The sequence below is a fragment of the Salarias fasciatus genome, chromosome 14 (genome assembly GCF_902148845.1).
Source record: "Salarias fasciatus chromosome 14, fSalaFa1.1, whole genome shotgun sequence".
Classification (NCBI taxonomy): Eukaryota; Metazoa; Chordata; class Actinopteri; order Blenniiformes; family Blenniidae; genus Salarias; species Salarias fasciatus.
The window spans coordinates 34,514,528-34,535,854 of NC_043758.1; the positions used below are offsets into that span (position 1 = coordinate 34,514,528).

At 40.1% G+C, this 21,327-nt stretch overlaps 1 protein-coding gene across 2 annotated transcripts; it reads right to left on the reverse strand.

Moving 5' to 3' along the window:
- Window positions 1–4,581: 4,581 nt before the first annotated feature.
- On the reverse strand, window positions 4,582–13,659 carry jam3a (junctional adhesion molecule 3a). Of its 2 annotated transcripts, XM_030109137.1 has the most exons (9): window positions 13,472–13,659; window positions 8,301–8,372; window positions 8,063–8,176; window positions 7,696–7,848; window positions 7,289–7,491; window positions 6,770–6,869; window positions 5,856–5,985; window positions 5,718–5,769; window positions 4,582–5,641 (listed from the first exon to the last, which is right to left on the reverse strand). In XM_030109137.1, the coding sequence occupies exons 1-9, from the start codon at window positions 13,518–13,520 to the stop codon at window positions 5,606–5,608; spliced, it is 909 nt and encodes a 302-aa protein (XP_029964997.1). In that variant the 5' UTR covers window positions 13,521–13,659; the 3' UTR covers window positions 4,582–5,605. The 2 variants fall into 2 exon arrangements, with proteins under 2 accessions (XP_029964997.1, XP_029964996.1); XM_030109136.1 differs by lacking the exon at window positions 13,472–13,659 and having other exon boundaries at window positions 8,301–8,614.
- Window positions 13,660–21,327: the final 7,668 nt, after the last annotated feature.

Genomic DNA, 21,327 nt, shown 5'->3' on the forward strand with positions numbered 1-21,327 from the left:
TTTCATCTTGGATAAATTGATTGGTAAAATATATACATTATAGAAATTCTGAGAAGAAATTGAAAAATTTAATTGATTTTTTTTCAACATTTAGAATTAAAAACTAATGTCTGTATTACTTGAATACTGAAGTCTGCAGCAAATGTGAAAACTGCTTTGGCAACTCATTCGAACCCTTAAATGGGTATCAAAGTAGTCATTAACTTATGTGGGCAAAAACCAGTAACAAGCTAGAAAAACAATATTAACAATGTACATTCTCTATCAAACTATATACATAAAGCATGGAATGTACATAGTTTTTTTTTCCAATGACAATGCTTCTTGGCAGTACATCTTATGAGACTGAAAACTCTGTTTATTTATTGCACAACTACACACACAAAATGTAGAACACCTCAGATCCTGTCCAAAATGAACCAGCGTTGTGAAAACTATACACACTGATTGAAAATATGGTTTATTCTCTTCATATAACCAAAATCAGTCAACAAAGACAATCACAACAAAACAAGTCACAACACTGTAATCACAGAAAATCGACAAATAAAAATACCGTACTGCCAGTACAAGTTAAACGTACTGGAAAGAAAAAGAAGAAAGCTAAAAGATTTTTTTAAATAAAATAAATTAAATGCTACCAGTGATGAAAGTAACTGTATTAAAATTACAACGTTTTACAAGTTACTATCATTTCATGCATCTCTGTTAATAGATGTTGTCAATAGATGTATAACTATGAATGTAGAAATGCTACAGTTACAAATAAAATTTAATTTCTGTCAGTGGCAGGTGGGACTGAGGAGGTACACCTGTCAACGGTAACTCAGGTGTCCTAAGGCTAAAGCCTCTTGTAGAGTTGATGGGCAGAAGGGCAAAAGCTTGTTTGATTTTGATTTTTTTTTTTGTGTATGGATACAGACTATGAAGCCAGGGCCTCACCATCCATCTAATTTTCTAGGGTTTAAAGGAATACGCCAAAGATTTTGAACCCACGCCCTATCCCGATCATTTACAGAGTGAGATAAGCTCATAAATACCTTTTTTGTGTCCGTTCGTCCAGTGCCCGGCTCCCAGCTGTTAGCATCGCAGGTGAAGAGGAGACAGAGCCAGACTGAGAAAGTGGACAAAATCCTCCTTCCAGTGGTCCAGGGGACGGCGTATTAGCACGTGAAGTAAATCCGAATGGTTATAAAGCATTTTAAAAGACGAGTTTTCTTTTCAATCCGTTAAAATAATGTTTTGATCCACACAGACCTGCGCATGCGCAGTGCTCCGCGGAAGGATATACCGTAGCACAGCAGTAGAAGCATAGACTCAGCCGCTGTGCGCCGGTATATCCTTCCGCAGCGCACTATGCTTGTACAGATCTGTGTGTATCAAAACGCTATTTTAACGGATTGAAAAGAAAACACGTCTTTTAAAATGTTTTATAACCATTCGGATTTACTTCGCGTGCTAACACGCCGTCCCCTGGACCACTGGAAGGAGGATTTTGTCCACTTTCTCAGTCTGGCTCTGTCTCCTCTTCACCTGCCGTAGTTGAGCTAAGCTAACTACGATGCTAACAGCTGGGAGCCAGGCACTGGATGAACTGACACAAAAAAGGTAATTATGAGCTTATCTCACTTTGTAAATTATAGGGATAGGGCGTGGGTCCAAAATCTTCAGAGTATTCTTTTAAGCAGGAGGTGTCAGAAAAGTTGCCACAGGGACTGACTTGTTGCAGCAAAGCATTCATAGCGATGTCACTTCCTGTCATTGTGAAGCAGAATTCAGCCACTACTGGGGAACATGAGCTGGTTCAGACCATTGTGAGACAGGTTAGTTTTACCCTGCTGATGATGTGTTGTTGCAATAGTAATCATGACGATATTTACATGAAATGCTTAATCATGACATCAAATATTATGCACTTTGTAAAAAAAAAACCAATGTTGCTTTAAAAACTATATTGCTGTTCTAAGTGAGTTCTAAGTGAAATCATCTAATTTGCATAGCTGCTCATTTGCATATCTGGGTCAAAATAGATGATGATGTCATTCAAAACTGATACATTGTTGCCAACTCCTCAGTCAGGAACATTCTAAATGACATCATCATACAGAAAGAAGGAACCATGCTGGTGCAGAGTGAGTCATGTGATGTGACAGAAATACAGCCATAGAGCCCTGATCATTCAAAGGCAACTTATAAAAGGAAGTGCAGACATCTGTTGACATACATCTATTGTGTTTTATTATTCTCTTACAAATGCAGAAATGTCATCTACAGTTACAAATTAAATTTGATTGATGTCTTATTTCCTGTCCTCTCACAGCAACATTTGAAGAATTTAGATTAACGTAATGTTTCCTGTTTGTAATTCATTCTGTCAAGTGTCCATTTATTTCATTAATCATATGTTCAGTTTTATAATAAATAATTGCACATGCATCTTAAAATTTCATTAAGAAGGGATCCAAATTCATTGACATATATTTAAACACTTTTTTTTTAAGTATTGCAATAGTTACGTTACCTAGGAATTAGTTACTTGAAAATATAACTATTTTTGAAGAAGTAACTGATAACTATAACTAATTACTTTTTAAAAGTAGCTTGTATACTGAATACTACATATCTTCTCAGCTAGTTGGGTCTGGCCAGAGAATCTCATCAACATCTCAGGCAACACCCTCATTGGTAAAACAACGTGTGACGGACCGTCCTCAGTGATGGATCCGTCCTTGCACAGCTGCGGCATCGATTTGGTCAGAAGCCTCTTGCTTCCACGGCACTGGACTCAGTCTTTACACACTGCTGTGTGACTCATCTGGAAAAGGTATGCAAGGCGCTGTTGGAGCATGTGGTCCAGCTCAGTTTGCAGGGACTTCATTTGACCACCCATAGCTAGAAACTTTCTCTCTTCTTCAGTAAAAACAGAAATTTGTCTTCCACACAGCTTTATCATCACAAATTAAAAGCAGACTTACAAACACATAAACATCTCAAAAACAGATAAGAACAGTGCAGCCTCTTCTGTGCTGTTTAGAGCAGTTGTTGCAGAGGGGATGAATGGTTTCTTGTAGATGTTTTTCCAGGCCAGTGGAGTAATGTGGACTGAGCTGAAAACCTCAGAATTCACAAGTGCTCGTTCATCTCACAGTTGGTTGCTTAGTTTTTCTTATTCATATATTATCGTTATTTGTTGTTGTTGTTTGTAAATCAAACTGATGGCATTTAATCTTCCTCTGTTTATTTATTCTTAACGTTTCATCGATAGTTTAGTCTCAACACATGAATTTACTCATGCATTAATAATGTCTGACCACTTCGTGTTATAGGTCTCTTCTGTTTCTTAAAAAAAAGTCATTATGTAGTTCAATGACACCATTAAAATTCCAGTAACAGTGCAAATAACAGCAAAAAACATGTTCAAACAGATTAATTACACTATAAACATTACTAACACTACTAACAATTACACTATACTAAGATAATTTTGTATCTAAATGAGTTATTTGGGGGTTTTATTTGCACATGGATCTTTTTCTTGGTCATCGCTCTTCCGTTGTTGCATTTCTTTGTGGTCTTAATTTTGATTATTTGTGTTTCATCTTTGACATTTTGCAGATTTTTGTGAGATAGTGTGCATGCTCAGTGCTTTGCAGAAAGTGTATCGGAAATAAAAACTAGTTCAATCAGGTTGGAAAGACCTGCTGAGGTGAATCCTTCAGGGAAGCTGCTGAGCAGACATGAAATGTTCAAATTCAACTCTTGTCTTTCATGCCGTCTTAAATCTTACAAAGAAATATACTCAATAACTTGACTATTTATGCACTTTGAAAGAAAATGAGGTGAACTATTTTTACTAATGCAACTAATTAATTTATAAACCTTTTTTTTTTTTTGCTTTGAGTGAGTACAGTTGTGGTTGTGCAGCTAATCTGTGTAATTTAGTATTTACCTCCAGCAGTCAAATAAGCAAGCTGTCCTAATTGTTTTTTTTTTAAATGTTACAAGTCAGACACGTAAACGTCATCTTTCAGAAAATGTCTTTTTTCTGCATGACAGTACTATAAAGTGTGTTGACATTAAGTGAAAATTCAATCCCATTTAGAGATATTGGCAAAGTATTGCTTCAGTTTGGTGAGCTTTGCATTTTGCTAATGATTTTATAATAGAATAATCACAAGTCTGTGTTTATTCCTTCTGACATTACAATGTTAAAACCGGCGTGTCTTGGAATAGCCTGAAAAGCGGATAAAGACTCCATCTCATATTCAGTGAGTGCCCTATAAAAGGTTAAAACGGCAGTGTGTTTGACGACAATTTCCATGACAAAGTAAGACTCATAACTGAATGATTCATGCTGCATTTACCGTGTGCATAAATCATAAATGACTCTGTTCGACATGGAGTCTTTTGAAAAATACACTTGAAGCCTGAGCTCATTTTCACAAACGTTGCTGTTTTTCCGTTATAGTCAAGTCTCCTTTCTTTTTAATCTTTTTTTCCACTTTTCTAAAAAATAAATAAATAAATCAGACAAATTTGACAATTCCTACAAAAAAGAATCACAAGACCGCAAAAAAATTGCAGTTCAAATGTTTTTAATAGTAACAAAATAACATGAACATAGAGCAATAATATCAAATGAACAGTGGACATTTTACAACAGTTCCTGAGTTGTTACACAAATCATCGACACTAATGTCTGAAATGACGCACTGTTGTCACTGACAGGCTCAACACGGCAGATACACACTGGAGAGTAAATACTGGAAATGGCGCTCCCGCCGACACTCTGCTGCAGTATTTACAATAAGGTATGGAGTGTAATGCGTCAAAGATAAAAATAACTGGATGTATTTATGTACATTTAATACGTAGTCAAACCTGGGCAATATGTCCAATACTCACAAAATAATTAGTAAAGCACAAAAGGTCACTTATACACAGAAAACAGCACTCTAAAAAAAAATCATACTTCACCACCGTTATAGTACACGTCTGCAGCATGGTGGCATATATAGTATTCAAACTCACTGTTTTATCTGTACTTGTACATATTTGTAATAATTTGTAAATACAGGCTGATGAATTGTGCCTTATGCATCTGAGCCCATCAGCCTTTTTCAGTCCACTACTGTACTTATTGCCTGTATAACTACAGTATATACAAAAAATAACAAGTCCCAACTCTTATGCATGTGATATACACAAATTATAATGACAGACAAATCAAACCAACCCTGTAAAACAACTTCAATGCACATAGTAAAAAGTTTGAGAGTTATAAAAAGGAATTTTCCTCAAAAAACCAGTGAAAGAAACTATGGTCTGTGGTGACACGGCGGGCCGAATATCAAACGTCACAGCTCTGAAATGGATCGAGACAAAACTAATCCGACACCAAGACAGGGAAACAAAACTCCGTGGCTTTATAAAAAACATGAAACAGTGCCACAAAATGATATTAAAATACTTTGGCAAGTAGTTTGAGTTGATTTCGATGTGCATCAGAGAACAATGTGCCATGTTACACTTCAAACGTTTCATTGTAGCAAGATAACCTCAGCTGTTTCCATCTCTTCATCTCTTCATGTCTTCATGTCAGCCGTCAAATGATGAATGAGGATTTGTGGCGGAAATGACCCTGTGAAAAAAAACCAGAAGTGAACAATGGGCAGAAATTATAAATTTTCTCAGAAATAAGGAAGACGTATCTTTACCTCATCGTCATCAACATAGTCGAAAACATTACTCTGTGCTGGCCAGTTGTAGCTGGAAGAAGAGAAGAAATACGGAGTAAGTGACTAAAATCTCCCTTCAGAATAAAGATGTTGGTTAAATCCTGAAGATGGACTCACTTATTTTCAGCGTGGCCTTTTTTGGGGGTGCATGCGCGTTTGCAGCCCTGATAGGTGCAGATGGTCAGGACGAGGAAGGCGGCCACCACGGCGCACACCTTCAGGAAGATCCCCAGGATGTCCACGTCGTCTGCAACAGGAAGAAAGGTGAGCAGCCTGGAAATAAATCCACGTCATTAATCTGAAGGCCGTCCCTCCACACTGCTTTACAATGTGCAGTAACTCTTTTTTCTTCCCAGTCACAGTAAATTGCAGCTAAACTGCAGTAAGTAACTCTAAGTTACCCAGCCTTGTGTTCTTCTCCGTCTGTCACCTGCATGTTGACAGGATGCTCGCAGCGACGTAACGCCAGGCCTGAAGCTGACGTAGCCTGCTGGGGTCTGTCTGTGCACGCTGCGGGCCGAGCATGCTGATCGGCCTCGGAGGTTTTCTCCCTGCTGCCTTCAAACGCCAGTTATTTTCAAAGCGGGCAGGCGAGGGCACAGTGAGGCTGGCCTTCAGATGGCTGGAGTCATGGGAACGCTGCTGCTCGGGGACTTCTGACAGAAAATACTGTCTTCTATGCTTTTTTTTTTTTTGAAGAAATGTTGAGTTATGTGCTTTTTTTTTTTGCTTCTCAAAGCATGTTTAGGAATGACAAAGAACTTTAACAAAATAGATGGCTATGCAATACTTTTCTGTTGTTTCTTCCTCGAAGTGTGAATGACGTGTTTTTGATTATGATCGTTTCCAGGTCTGCAGGTCGGTGCTTTCTGGGCTATAAATCCGTTGAAGTAACTCTTTGTAAATCTATCATTAAGCTATTGAACCTGGGCCTGACTGAACGCAGCGTCTTGATCCTGTGACGCATTAATACCGAATCATCGCTTCATATACTGTCTATAGCAGGGTGCATGTGCGTGCACGTCACTCACAGACTTCCATCGACTGAGGCAGGCACTGTGCGTGTCCTGCGTCGTTCTTGGCCTGGCAGTAGTACTCCCCGGCATCCTCCTTCCTCACTCTGCGAAATTTCTGGAGAGACATTTACGGAAAACCTTCAGTGCTATAAAACAGCCGGACTGTCAAAAAAAACCCACTAAAAGGTGTGTGAGTAAACTTGATCTTATATAAACACAAGATGCACCTGAGAAACTGTTTCCTAATGCGGTTTGATGCTTTTTGAGCTGGTTGGAATGTTTTCAAAGGGAAAAGAGAAACATTCTTAACATGATCCTTCCTTTATAATAAATGCTTCACCGGCCAGCTGTTAAAGCAGTGATTCACGCTGCTATTAGTCATGTAGCTGTGAATGTTTTATCCAGATTAAGCTTCACATTTACATTAGATAAGCTATTGATGGTTAAGAGTCTCATCCACAAACAGAGCAGGCGAAGGAGACGCTGATTCCTAGTTAGTCCTGATAAACTCTGCTGCTCGTCCCTCCCCCTCACCAGGCCGCCGGTGTCGGGGTTGATGCTGAAGGAGGAGTTGGCGAACTTGGGGCTGTTCTTGGGGTCCTGGGGAAGCTCCTCGTTGTTGTGGAACCAGCGGTACTGCGGAGCCGGGAAGCCCTCGTTCTCCAGGCACCGCAGCTCTGTCGACGTCCCGACTGTGACGGCGTCCGGCACGCTGCACCGCGGCACCACGGGCTTCACTGCACACACACACACACACACACACACACACACACACACACACACACACACACACACACACACACACACATACATCAGTTCACACAACCCAGCACCAAGGTGTGAAGTGGAACGTTGGTTTGAAAGTAGGACAATTAATAACAAATCTGACATCCTGTTTTCATATTAGAGATGTGGCAACACCGCAGAAAGTCTCCTCACACCTCTAACCGCAAGACTGATGAGGATCTCATCAAAGTCCCTCTGATCGTCGATGGCGGCCACCTCACAGCGGTACTCGGCCGTGTCTGATCGAGTGGTGTTGAAGATCAGGATGTTGGCCGGCTCTCTGAGCTGAGCTCTGTGCTCCAAGTCCCCTTCAGAGAAAAGAAAGAGGGAAGGAAAAAAAAAGAAAAAAACACCTTACAATTGGTCATTCAAACACACTGCATGACTCCACTGTTCCCAAACAGCATTCAGAGCCAAGTTCCTTCAAGGTGGCGTTCATTCAGCTCAGCTCTGAGTCCGGAGACGCTGCGCTCCGCTGCCTGATGGGTGTTTTTGAAAAGAGAGACTTTCCAAGAGGTTTACCTGCTATCTTGTTCTGAAAGTACACGTAACTGGGGACGCCATTTTTAATCTTTTTCCACTCAATCCGCGGGTTGTTTGTGGAAATGGACTCTATTAAACAGGTCAGTTCGATGGCTGTGGAAGAGAGACCAATGAGAAAAAAACCAAAATCCATGAGAGCAGCAGCAGCATTCAGAGCACGTCAGGAAAGAGAAGGCACTTTGCGCAAATAGGTTGGAGTGATTTTCTAGCAACTTACGCTCAAACTCATTTGCCCACACAATCTTGTCCGTGGTTCTGAGGATTACTCCGACTGATGATGGGATGTGGCCTGCAGAGGAAAAAAAAAAACAAACAAAAAAAAACAAACCCTGATTGAACACACACGTTTTCATTAGCAGACATTATCAGGCGGGCATGTTGCCTAATAAACAGTGGATTAGACTGATAAACGCGGGGATGGTGAGAGGCCCGGGATCTGATTGAGAGGTGAACACATCTCATTAATTACTTCCCATTTCTATTTAAGAAGACAGACGCTCAGGGCCAAACTTCTGCAGCTTAATGAACATGTGTACCACACCGTGAAGGCTTTTAAAATAAACTCTCAGTAGGAATATTTAATATGCTTCCTGATTGCTGGTTAATCAAATAATCATTTGGCTGAAGCATCAAAAGAGAAAGCAGGCTCTTATGTGAAAGTCTTGCAGTGAAGAGGTTAATAGAGCGGTGTGTGGATATTTGGACGGTGACCCATTTTGTTCCTGTTGTTTCGGCTTTAATCCATCACAATGCATTTGAAATGAAACCCCGACTGAGGATTTAGTGTTGGCTTTCAGCTTTTTGTTTGAGGGTGTTTGTATGCGGTTTCAGGAGAACCTGGCTGTGGAAAGAACAAACAGAACAAGCAACCGGAGAGCGGTTTTAGATCTGATTTGAGTCTGAAACATTTTGTGATGACAGCCAAAGGTGAGAAATATCAAAGTAGAAATACAGGGTTCAAATCTTTTGCTTCCCTTTTCTGAGATTTGTGTTCACTACTCTTAAGAAGACAGACTGAATTAGTGTTCATTCTTAAGCTTTAGCACACAATAAACCTTACATCTTTGAAATATACCTTTGAGAAGGCCAAAAACGGTGGCCAGTTTAAGGACAGACAGCTCCAAATCATTTCAGCATTTGCTCAAATGTGCTCGTTCAGCGTTTACTCAGTGGGAGAAAACGGAGGGTTTAGTGAAGGAGCACGTCGAGTATCCACTTCCCCAGCACTGCAGTTTGAAAGTCATACACCGTGAAAGATTAAAACATATCTTTTTTTAAATTTATTTTGTCAGCTTTGGAGCTTTAGAGGAGCTTCTTTGCGAAATGCGACGCTGATTTATTCTGACGTTTATGAAATAAATTATTTATCAAAATCCCTAAACAAATCAAATCACAAGTACAAAAATAACTTAACAGGGGGACTGCGCTTACATGTGAACCATATTTAATCAGCCATCGTGGTTCCCCTCTGGCACAAACACAACACATGAGATGTACTTATTTTAACTCCCATGCACGGCTGAACTGCTCAAAGCAATCAGTGTTATTTTGTAAATGTCAGATTTTAATGGCAAGAGGCAGAATTCTCAAGTTTGGTACAGATTTGAACCAGCAGAATGGAAGTTTGAGCAGAAAATAAGGGAATTTAAAGGAGGGGTGTGTGTTGTGCAATGACAAATTAGAAGAATGGGCAAATTACTACTCAGTACGTACAGATAATTCATGTGGCTGCTTTAAAATGATACAGATAATTAGGTCTCTGCCTTCTGCTGGTACCCTACACTCAACCTTTTTAGTCTAAATGCAGTAATTGTTGGGTATGCATGCAACTAACAGCGCCCATGCTGAGTAATGAAAGCGTTCCTGCTCCCGGTGGGGGCAGCACGAATCTCTTCAAACGAAGGCTGAAATGAGACAATAACAATCATGAGAGCAGACTGTGAATGCAACGGGACGGCCCTCCTGCTCGCCCGGGGCGCCGTGCACTCTCACTGCCAGCTCCCACTCAGAGCGGCCGTGTTAGCACACGGGTGACGTACAGTATGACCGGGAGCGAGGACGGAAACACGAGCGCGATGCGGCCGTACGGGGACGGCGGAGGACAGTGATGAGCTCTGGCTCTCAGGTCTCCGGAGCTGACTTTCCCACCCTGCTCATCAGGGGGCTATTTTTACCCCGGCGGTGACTGGACATCCCGGGAGACGCGTGGAGAGGTCGTCCAGCAAGCAGCCAGCATATGCACTGTACTGGGACTGGAAACGCCACTTCTGAGGTGTTTCTACAGCGAGATCAGCTTCAAGAGAGCCCCCAGGGATCTCTGGAACCAATTAAAAGTGCGGTTCTTCAATTAAAATGATTAAACAATCAAATCTGATACAATCACACTGTATCGAGTAACAAAAAAACAACAGCTTTCACAATTTTACAGATTGCTACGCGGCCTCGTGTGGCGAAAACACTTTGGATTTGTTAGATTCCATCTGTTTTCATAAGCATTACCAAAGGGCCCTTGGAGACAACCTTCGCAGTGTGTCACCCCCCCTCATGTTCTTTTGGCCAAAAACAAACTGACAAAAAAAATTAAATAAATAAAAAAAATAAATAAAAACACATTTCCAGTCCCTTGGTGCTGTGGTTCCAGTTTGCAGAGGACCAGGATAACACTGCGTGAGCCGAAACCTAAAGCGAGAGCGCAGATCGCACATCCGGCCACAGAGCTGACACCAGAGAGTCTTCACGTCTCCCCCAAAAACAAAACAAAATGTGGGCCGTGGGAAAGAGTAGCGGCAGTCAATTAACAAGACAATGTGTGTGCCACTAATCACTAATAGGAGCCGTGGAATAAAAGCATTTAGACAACAATGCCTTCCCCCTCCCCCGTGACACCGTGTAGGCTGAAGGGAAGACGATACTCCGAAAATATGAAAATAATCTTAGCGTTTTCTGGAAAGCAAACACAGGCCGGCTGTTAATCCCTCTGTTGTCACGATGCATCGATAAAGTGGGACTATAGGCCGTTCGGAGAGGAGCCGCGTTTAAATAGCCACATTCGGCAATCCTCTTACGTGCTAAATATGAAAAGAGCCACCCATCCCCGTCCCTGCAACGAAAGTTGTTGATCCAGTGCATCTATAAAAAGCCTTTTCCCAGACATTCCAGTGCAGCCGCAGCAAATATGCTGACGGCAGAGGATGGGGCAAAGACCGGGGGGGATTCACAGCATACTGGAGGAAGAGCAACTGATCAGCGCGCCAGATAGCATGGAGGCCGCTCGCCTGTCACTGGCACTTGAGAGAAATTTCAATTATGGAACACGTGAGGTGTGTGAAACCACTTAACGGTTGGACAAGAGTGAAGAAGTATGTCTGCAGGATCAATGATTTGAAGGGTGTGAGCTCTGCGTCAGACGGCAGCCTCACCAGGAATCCTGGTGGAGATCTCCACATGTCGAGGCGCTGAAATATGAAGTGAAACCGTTCATAAAACCCTCATTTGAAGGAGAACAACGGGTCACGGATTAAACAAATAAACACCAAACACTCCTCGGGTTCCTGCCTCTTAAAGGAAGAGATTTGTGGCTTTTCTTCGTCTGATATGATTGTATACCATCTGTATTTGTGGTTTGAAAAGAGCTTTGATTGAAATAAACAATCCCAACAGATTTATTTACTCTGCAGGAAATCAAAGAGGGGATTTTTTTCCCCCATCAACTACAAAAAAAAAAAAAAAAATGCATACACATACAAACCCAAGGATAATCATCAGCATTGATCACTTCAATTACGAGGAGCTGACGCGCAGCAACACGACCGCCCCAACCTTGAAATGGATTAACAGCAACATTCTTGAAAAACAAAGCAGCAGCTTTTCTCATTTATCGCCTTTATTCAAAGCTCAAGACAGACGGACGCTCAGAACTTCCCGAGAAGTTCCGTTCCTTCCCTTTCTGCTGCGAGCAGTGTGTATCCAGCCGAAGCTTCACGCTGCAGAGGGCACAGCAAGTGAAGCTCTGCCTGTCACTCTCCTGTCACTGGATTCACGCTTGCTGAGTGTCAGGGTCATAAGATCAGCACTTACTGATGCAGCCCAACGCTCTGCCGAGACGGAGGAACACACACCTCCACGTACCGGCTCACCACCCACCGTTCCACTGACTACTTTAAGAGCAGGACCGAGAATTAATATACAAATCAAACTGGCTGAAAGTCAAACTGCAAAGAACATTTCACTTTGAGAACATTTTGTCTTTCAGACAAGTTTTAAGTAAAAGCCCAAACACACATCAGGAGGGGTTTAAGAGGCACAGACCAGTTTGTTGGAGATACATTGGAGAGATACATGATATAAGGTGCTTTTATAAATCCATATTTATATATATACTGTATACAAAAGAAAAAAAAACAAGATATATTTCTGACAAACTGAAAGAAATACACCAAATATCAACATCTAGGTTTTTTTAAGATGAGTGAAGGTCAGGCGAGTTTGAATCTAGATCTAAACGGGATACATAACTTAAATTCAGCACATTTTAAGTGCACAACTATGCATACAGCAGATATTTGTTATTTGAGTCATATTCTGCTTTTCAAACTTTCACAATAAGATGCTTTAAGGACAGTAGTGATACACAGAACACAACAAAGAAATATAATCGGTGCATATTGAACATATGTCAGCACCCAGTGCATACATTATCTTTATGATGAACAGACAAACACATGAGATGTTCTGCTTCATTCTCTGGATATAAATACTCCAAACATGCACATGTGAAGGTTTTCAGATCAGTGAAGGTCAGTCCAAACCAGCAGCGCTCGGGCAGGTCATTTAGAGTTCAGATTTGACAGTAAGTGTGTTTCTAACAGATGCAGTGAGGTGTTGTGTCTTCCGAGGCTCCTTCAGGCCTGTGATCTCTGAAACCCACAGGTCCCTGCCATGTGGCTGCCCTTTCTTCAACATCAAACTACCGCTTGCTTGGCTTCAAATCTGCAAATGCGTTCAGAAATAAGAGCGTGTGAGCGGTTCTGAACACCCGGGCTGGCCGGTGTCGCCTCGCAGCAGCAGATTTGACAGCAGGGAGCGTCTGTTGAGGCTTTACTGTTAGCCGGCCGGGACGCCCTGACAGCTCCGTCCTTTTGACCGTCATTCCAACCTCCGCTGCCGGGTTACAACCTCCGCTAAAGACGCTCCGGAGGAGAACGCGACCCGCCGCCTTGACGTCTTCCAGGCTGCGGACGTCGAGCTAACGTCTGGCTGAAGGCTAAACGCTGACAGCTCCGTCTCCGCTCCACTAACAGCAGCACCTCGCCAAGTCCGCTCGACTAAAAGCCCCCGCCGGGGTCGGGGGTGGAGGGGGGGAAGAAAGGAAGAGGGGCAGAAACTCACCCAGGCTGCTGGAGAGGACAAAGCACGCCACGAGTCGCGCCATCGCCATCTTGCAGCGTATCGCTTGTGGTTTTCCAGCTGCACACACTCAGCACCTCTCGGAGGTATGAGGATGGGGGCAGAGGCAGAGGCAGAGGCAGACTGCTGGATGTTGCCATCGACGAGTTTCCATAGCTACAGGAGCGCGAGAGAGGCAGGCCCTGAACGCTGCCTGACAGGCGGGGGGCGTGGCCTCATGGCTCCTCCTCCTCCCCGTCCTCCCTGCTAGCTACTCCCTCTAGTGGTGAGGGCTTTTCTGTGCAATAAAGGAGATGAACGTTTTGCAGTTGGGGACTTCGATAGCTCCCAGTTTGGAAAGTCTCCTGTCACAGCTACACATTACCCAGCATGCAACTCACCTGCTGTCCTGCAGAAAAGAGGAGATGAAGCAGACTCAGAAGGTGTATTTATTTATGTCCAAGGTGGACAGATTGATCAGTTCTAGATCAGATAAAAGGTCATGAAAGATGGGGAGATTTAGTGTTGAATGATTAACCACTGTTGTAGTCTGTAGATGAGTCTTCTAATTCACACTTCTGAATATGACAAAATCTAAAATGAAAACATATTTTGATTACATTAAAACATATCTGTGTATGAGTAAATAATTAACTACAGAAGAGATTTCAGATCTGCTTGTGGAAACATCCCTCTTTCTCTCCCAGTGGGAAGCTTTGAGTTTCACCTTGAAAAATGCATCTTTTCCCGCTCCCAGGAACGTACTGACAAACACACTGCCACTCCATTCTGTGTTGATACATGATGTGATATACATCTTACAGACCAATAAACATATGCTCTCAAACAATAATATATAGAAAATATGTAGGCACCAGGAAGTGAAAATGTGTTTGCTTAATCATCAGTGATTAATAGAAAAGTAGTGGGATTTACCTGTTTAAACTATTTTACATATATATTTATGTATATATGTGGTTGAAGACATTGAAATAGCCATAAGTATAGTTTAGATATGATTTATATTGTATAGTGAAGCTGTTTTGGTTGCATTTTTGACTGTTAAATTTTTGCATCTTTTCTTGCTATTATTTTAATTTCATATTTGTAATAATTATGAATGAACTGTTTAATCAAATATATTATCTGGCATAAGTGACATAGTCTGTTGAAAAGACATTTGTAAAAAATCAAAACAAAACAAAATCTGAACAGTTTCTATTAAATTTGCTATATTTTTTCACAGACCTGAATACGTCAGTCCTTCAATATGTTGTCTGATTCACACAAAAGCACTGTATTGATGTGTGTCTCGCTATAAACTTTCTGACATGTGATTAAAATATCAAGTATCTCTGGCATTACTGTGTCTGCACTGCAACTTCAATCCAACACAAGAGGCATTTTCCTCTTTCCTGATCACCAGTGAGTGACAGACGCTGTCATCCCCTCACCCTGACCGCTGTCAAATGAAATGTCACTGAATGCAATTTGTTTCCATCTGTAGGTTTTTCCCTTTGGCTTGACAGAGCAGGTTGAGGAGGTAATAAAATGAACACAGAAGTAAAGTTGATGGTTGGCTTGAAGAAATGTTGCAGAGCAGTGATCATCATCATGAAGTAATCCTGCTGATATACTGAAAAACTCTGACTCCTCGAGGATAATCTTTGCAGAACATCTGAACAGGTACATCAACAGCAGAGCATCTAGTAACACTGCCACACCTTTGAAAGGCTCCAGACACACACAGTGAACCACAGTCTGGTGTTGCAGCTGTTAAGAAGCTCGGACTAACCCGTCACAGCAGGAGAACATTACAAAACCTCTACATGATCCAAATCGAAACAGAAATAAGAATTATGGTTTAGACCATAATCTGACATTAGGATTGTATGTGCAGTCTACAGGCATGCAGGCATATGTGAAGCAACTTTATTCTGCCTTTAAGCCCTCACTGAGGGACTTCTCAACATTAATGTCCACTACAAGGGCATCAGGGAGGAAGGAGCAGCCTCGACCTCATGTCTTTTTATTAATGTGCTTTTTCAGCACCAATGTCAACAAATAATTATCTTTCAGGCCAAAGATTTGGCCTTAAATTTGCGTTAGCAAAACTCAGTTAAAATCACTGAGAACTAAGCATTATTTTGATTATGCGGTTCTCCATGGTCATAAAAACCCATAAACATCATTTATCTCATCCTCTCTAAAGTCAAATGTATTTCTATATGTTGATTTTTCCTTCAAATTATTATTCCAGTGGTCATGTAGGCGGAGAAAACAGCTGTTTGGATTTACTCTATATCAACAGCAGATGGCAGTGTATAACCACAAATCATTAAATAAAGAATATTGGGACTATTCAAGTACCATATTCTGTATGTATGTAGAAATGTAATTTTTGGGAATTATTAAAATTTAGATAATTCCATCTCTAGTTGTTCTATAGTTTTACATCCTGGAATAGAAATTATAGCTCAAATGTAAATTAGCCTGAATAATAATTTCAATGCACCTTTTTTTTAATTTCTGCATGAATTTTAAAGAAAGATCAGAGTTTGACTGCTGCAGAAACAGACGTTTATTAGAACCCTGTTTATATTTCTTCAAACATTTATCAATTAATCAATCAATCAATCAATTAAGTTTATTCTTTGGTGTTTGATAATTAAAAGAAAAAGAAAAAGAAGCACATTTCATCTGTATTAACATTTACACACACCGAAAGGATTTAGGCTGACATTTAACACTTATTCCATCTAACCCTAAAGACATAACTTAAATCAAGACATAGCAAGTTGGCAAGACATCAACATTTAGAACTAAAGCTTACTTAAAGTTACAACTGTATATACTGTAAATTCTATGAATTCATCTATACAATTTTTGCACATATATGTAAACAGTCCATCTACAGCTAAACACATGTTCCTAACATATACATCCATATACATATACACATACATATATATATATTTATATGCATATACTAGTTACATATTATATTCAAGATTATTATACTTTCCTATGGCTTTTGCTTTAAAAGTTTTTTAAATGTGTGGATTGAACTGGAGCATTTCAGTTCTTCCAAACCATTCCAAAGACGAACCCCCCTGACAGACACACTCATACTTTTTAAACTAGTCCTGACTTTTATTTTTTGAAAGACCGAAGACCCTCGCAAATCATAAGAACTTTCCCTGAGTCTGAATTTGTCTTGTCAACGCTGAGGGAGTGAGTGATTACACACCTTAAACAACACAATAGCAGTATTAAGATCAACGAGGTCCTGTAATTTCAATGCCTGTAATTTAATAAAAATAAGATAAGTGTGATCGTAATACTCAGCATAACTGGCGATTCTGACTGCTTTTTTTAAGCAAATAAATGGATTGTATGTTTGATTTATAATTGTTACCCCATATTTCCGTACAGTAATTAATATGGAAGTACAAAAGAGTTGTATAGCATGTAAAGTGCATTTTGATTTACCATGTTTTTAATCTTACATAGCATTGCAATAATTTTCAAAAGTTTTATTTTCAGTGAATTTATATCTAGTTTCCAGTTTAGTTTGTCGTCTATATTAATGCCTAAAACTTTTGTTGAATACACCCATTCTATTTCCTTGTCTCCTATTTTTATGTGACATGATTAATTAATTTTCTTACTTCCAAAGACTATGTATTTTGTTTTAATTAAATTTATTGCTAATTTGTTAGCATCAAACTAATGCTTAAGTATTTGAAGATCCCGCTCTACTTTTTTTAATAGTTGGCCAAGATCTTGTCCGAAACAGTACAGGCTTGTGTCGTCAGCAAAAAGAATGCATTTAATTTCATTTAAAATCTGGCACACATCATTGATATACATTATAAATAATTTAGGTCCCAGTCCTGACCCTTGAGGAACTCCATGTGTAATACACTTTTTATTTGAGTTTGTATAATTCATGTGCACAAACTGTTCCCGGCCTTCAAGATAACTTTTGAGCCAATCATGTGCTACACCTCTGTGACACCATACCGCTTCATTTTATTTAGAAGTAATGTGTGGTCTATGGTGTCAAAGGCCTTGCTTAAATCTATAAAGACACAAACAGTAAATTCTTTTTTGTCGACTGCAGTTGTTATTTCTTCAACCAGTTCCATTACTGCCATAGATGTTGACCTGTTTGATCGAAAGCCATATTGTTGTTCACTTAGCAGGTGGTGTTTTTCAACAAAACTGTCAAGTCTGTTACAAATAGGTTTTCTAGGATTTTAGAAAATTGTGGCAGCAATGAGATTGGCCTATAGTTTGTGAACTGCTTTTTGTCCCCACTTTTGAAAATGGGTATAACTTTAGCTATTTTCATTTTGGATGGGAAGACACCACATGTAAAGGAGAGATTGCAAATGTAGCATAATGGAATTGCTAAATTTTCAATAGTGTCTTTGATCAAGGACATGTCTAGGTCGAAGCAATCAGTTGATTTTTTATTTTTGAAAGATCTTACAATTTCAATAATTTCAGAAGCTTGTAAGGGAGAGATAAATAGGGATTTCAAATTGTTGGGAATAGTTTGTTCGTTATACTTTACCAAGTTTACAGGTTGTTTAATTTCATTGGCTCGATTAGGTCCATTATGTTCAGCAGCACTGAATTAAACTATGCAGTTCTCCTGTTTTTTTAATGTGACCCCTTCTGAAGAATTAATTGCCCCACTCAAGTGACACCTTTTAAAGAAACAAAAACAGCCTACAGTTGCACACTGTACATTGCCCTGTGAAGCTATATTTGAAAGAATCGAGTTTTGGACTTTACAATAGTTTGTAGCGTTGTTATTGTAGCTGGGCTAATGGTGGCAAGCGCTAACAGGTTAACTTTATTTGCCCCTAAAAGTATTCTGCATTATTTAGACATATCTATGGGATGAGCTTGACATCAGAAGGCTTTCACTGTTGTTTGCAAACAGCATTTGTGTAGAAATGATTCTATCCTGGGCATAATAATGCCGTTGAAGTCATCTTGTGCACGGGATAGTGCTCAGTCCAAGAAAACTGAGTCAGAGCTGCTGTTTGGACTTCCTGGCTCGGAGCCCTTCAACATCTGGTCATTGGAGTGCATGATGGGTGCCATGCTCCTTTTCATGCTATTTTTTTAAGGCCACAGTGGATATGAAACATTGCAGAACATGCTGGGAACACAACCTCAACATCTGCTGGATGCTGGGCTGAATACCCAGCTATTCTTTCAAAAGGACAGGGATTCCTGGACCCTCAACTGGGATGCCAATGAGAGGATCACTCCTGATGGAGAAGCGCTTCTGTCACTTCATGTCCTGATCAGGAAAAAAAATCCATGATCAGGCTCTCTCTCTGCCACCAGTACACATTCAGTACATTCATTTTCCTTCTTCTCAGTTGTATAGAAACTTTTGAATCATAGAAAATGAACGACACCCACTCCAGATCACAAGGTAAAGGGTTCAGATCCATCAGAGGAAAGACGGCAGTATTTTGGTGTAAAGCAGGTGGATCCCTGCATCAACAATTCTTTTATTATTGCAACAGTAAAGGCAGCATCGGTTCCCATCTTTTAGTAAAAGTAACTTTCAGAAGAATGTGATCTGCTCCATTTTATCTATTTTCATACCTTTTTGAATCTACTGGATGGGGGAGGTTCTGGTTTAAGCCATCTGATGATTATACACTTCAAGGCAGCAGTAGTTAGTATATTTAGGAGGTATTTATCTACTGTGCCACACAAACCTTCAGGTATTGGGGAGTATTGCAAAGTTTGGTTGGATATTAATTTGAGTTAGGCTGCATGTTGTGGGCCTATCTTTGATACTATTGTCAGAGTTGTGAAATATCTAGTGATTATTTGCCATTCGAATTCCCTCCAAGTATTAGAATTAGTCACCAGATGTGTCTCGGTACAGACATTCGGCCAGTCATCCTGAGAAATGTCCACACTGGCTGCTGCCTCCCACCTCACTCTTATGTCTGATGAGTCATGCTGAATCATACATAGGAGCATATTTGGAAATCAATTTCTTTTCTTCATCTCCAGTTTGTACCTCTATCAGATACTTTTCTAGGGGTGTAGGTTTTAGGAATTGATCCTATTCCTTGTGAGTCATCAGAAAGGTTCTAATTTGCTAGTAATTTTCATCAGTCAGTCATTTTTGAATTGCTCAAATGCAAGTATACCACCATCAAACAGTTGATGTAGGTAAATCAATCCTGTAACTGAGAATTTTTTGAAGTTATCGAGATAGCTGGTAATTATCAGAGCTAAAATTAACTTAGGTAATTTGAAAGCACACTTTATTTTACTCCATATTCACTCCATAAGGGTGACTGGCATCCCCCCAGACGGAGTATCTGAAAAGGGTATAAATTGTCAAGGTTTGGTTTCAACATGATTTTAATACGCTATCACATCAAAAAGAAAGAAAATCACTGTTTCACCGCCACAGTATAAGTGAGTCATATCACAGTGCTGATTACTGACACCTCCACGTCATGTGCTGCTGTGGTTCGGGAAGGTGACTGCTTGTTTTCGTTCGCATGCAACATTTACGCACAGAATATTTTTGAAGTCATAAATAAAGCATTGCTGTTATCTCAGAATTTAATATCCAGTCATCTATCCAATCTCAAACCCAGGAGCTGTCTGCCTGCAGGCTTGACGGACAGGTACAAAGCTATTTAAGGTGTTGGAATAAGCACAGGATATTAAAGTATATCAGCAGCGAACATTATTCAGTGAATTGATCAGTAAATGTATTTTACATAAAATAAGATTATTAGACTCAGGTGCAGCAGGTGGAATAAATGAGAAAAGTTTATCCTTTGTACTGTTTTTTCTGCTGAATTCATTTTCTGTTGAATGAGAAACAGAATACAGTGATGGGAACAGCCGCAGTTTGCACACAGATTGTTTTTCTATGAAAAAATATATTTAAAGAATAACTTATGATTAACCTTTTAAACCCAAGAATATCTACATTCACACAAACAAGACACTTTATTAGACACACGCTGGTAATTTACTTTAAAGTTAACACGGAAGCTCTGCTATTAAGGTTATTAATGGTTGTGGATTTCACATGTGATAAAGTGAACTGTATCGTAATGAAAATTGTTTGTATTTCATGAATTTTTGGGCACATTCGTGAACATTCAAGCAAGACAGGCAGAATATTGAAAACATGAGGAAACATAAAAAATTTTTAATAAGTTGGCAAATTGAATCACTAAGTTTATTGAGTGGATGTTGGTAGATGAACTTCCTGTGCTTTCATGAGCCCACCTCTGTTAAATCAGGCCTGAGGGCCTCTAGTAGTTGTTCCCTTTGCATGGCTGCGGTCTTTTCAGTTTATCCATCAGGGAAGAATTTACAGGAAAAGCAGAACGGAAGGACACTGTTCATAGTGAGAGTCTGCTCAGGACGCTGCACTACAGAAACCAACTTTTACACTTTCCAAACACATTATTTAATCTAAAAACACATTATCTTCAGGCTCAGTTGTGTGTCACGTATCGCACCTTCTCCACATCAATATCAATGACGCACAGCCTGAATACTTATCAGCACTCCATGTCTTAAGTGATTGAAGGAAATACTAATGTATTCTATATCTGGCCCTACATTGGTCATAACTGTCTCACTTTCTTTGATGGATTTTCTTATCTCTAAGTAACCTTCTGCGGGAGTAAGAAAACCTGCTCTTTGATGATTCCCATAAAGCCCTCCAACCCCCTCCTCTCAGCTACTATTAGTGTGCATCGTGAAGTGAGACATCTCCTCCTCCTCCCAACATTTCTGCTGCTTATTGTTCCTCCACTGACGCTGTAATGTACATATGT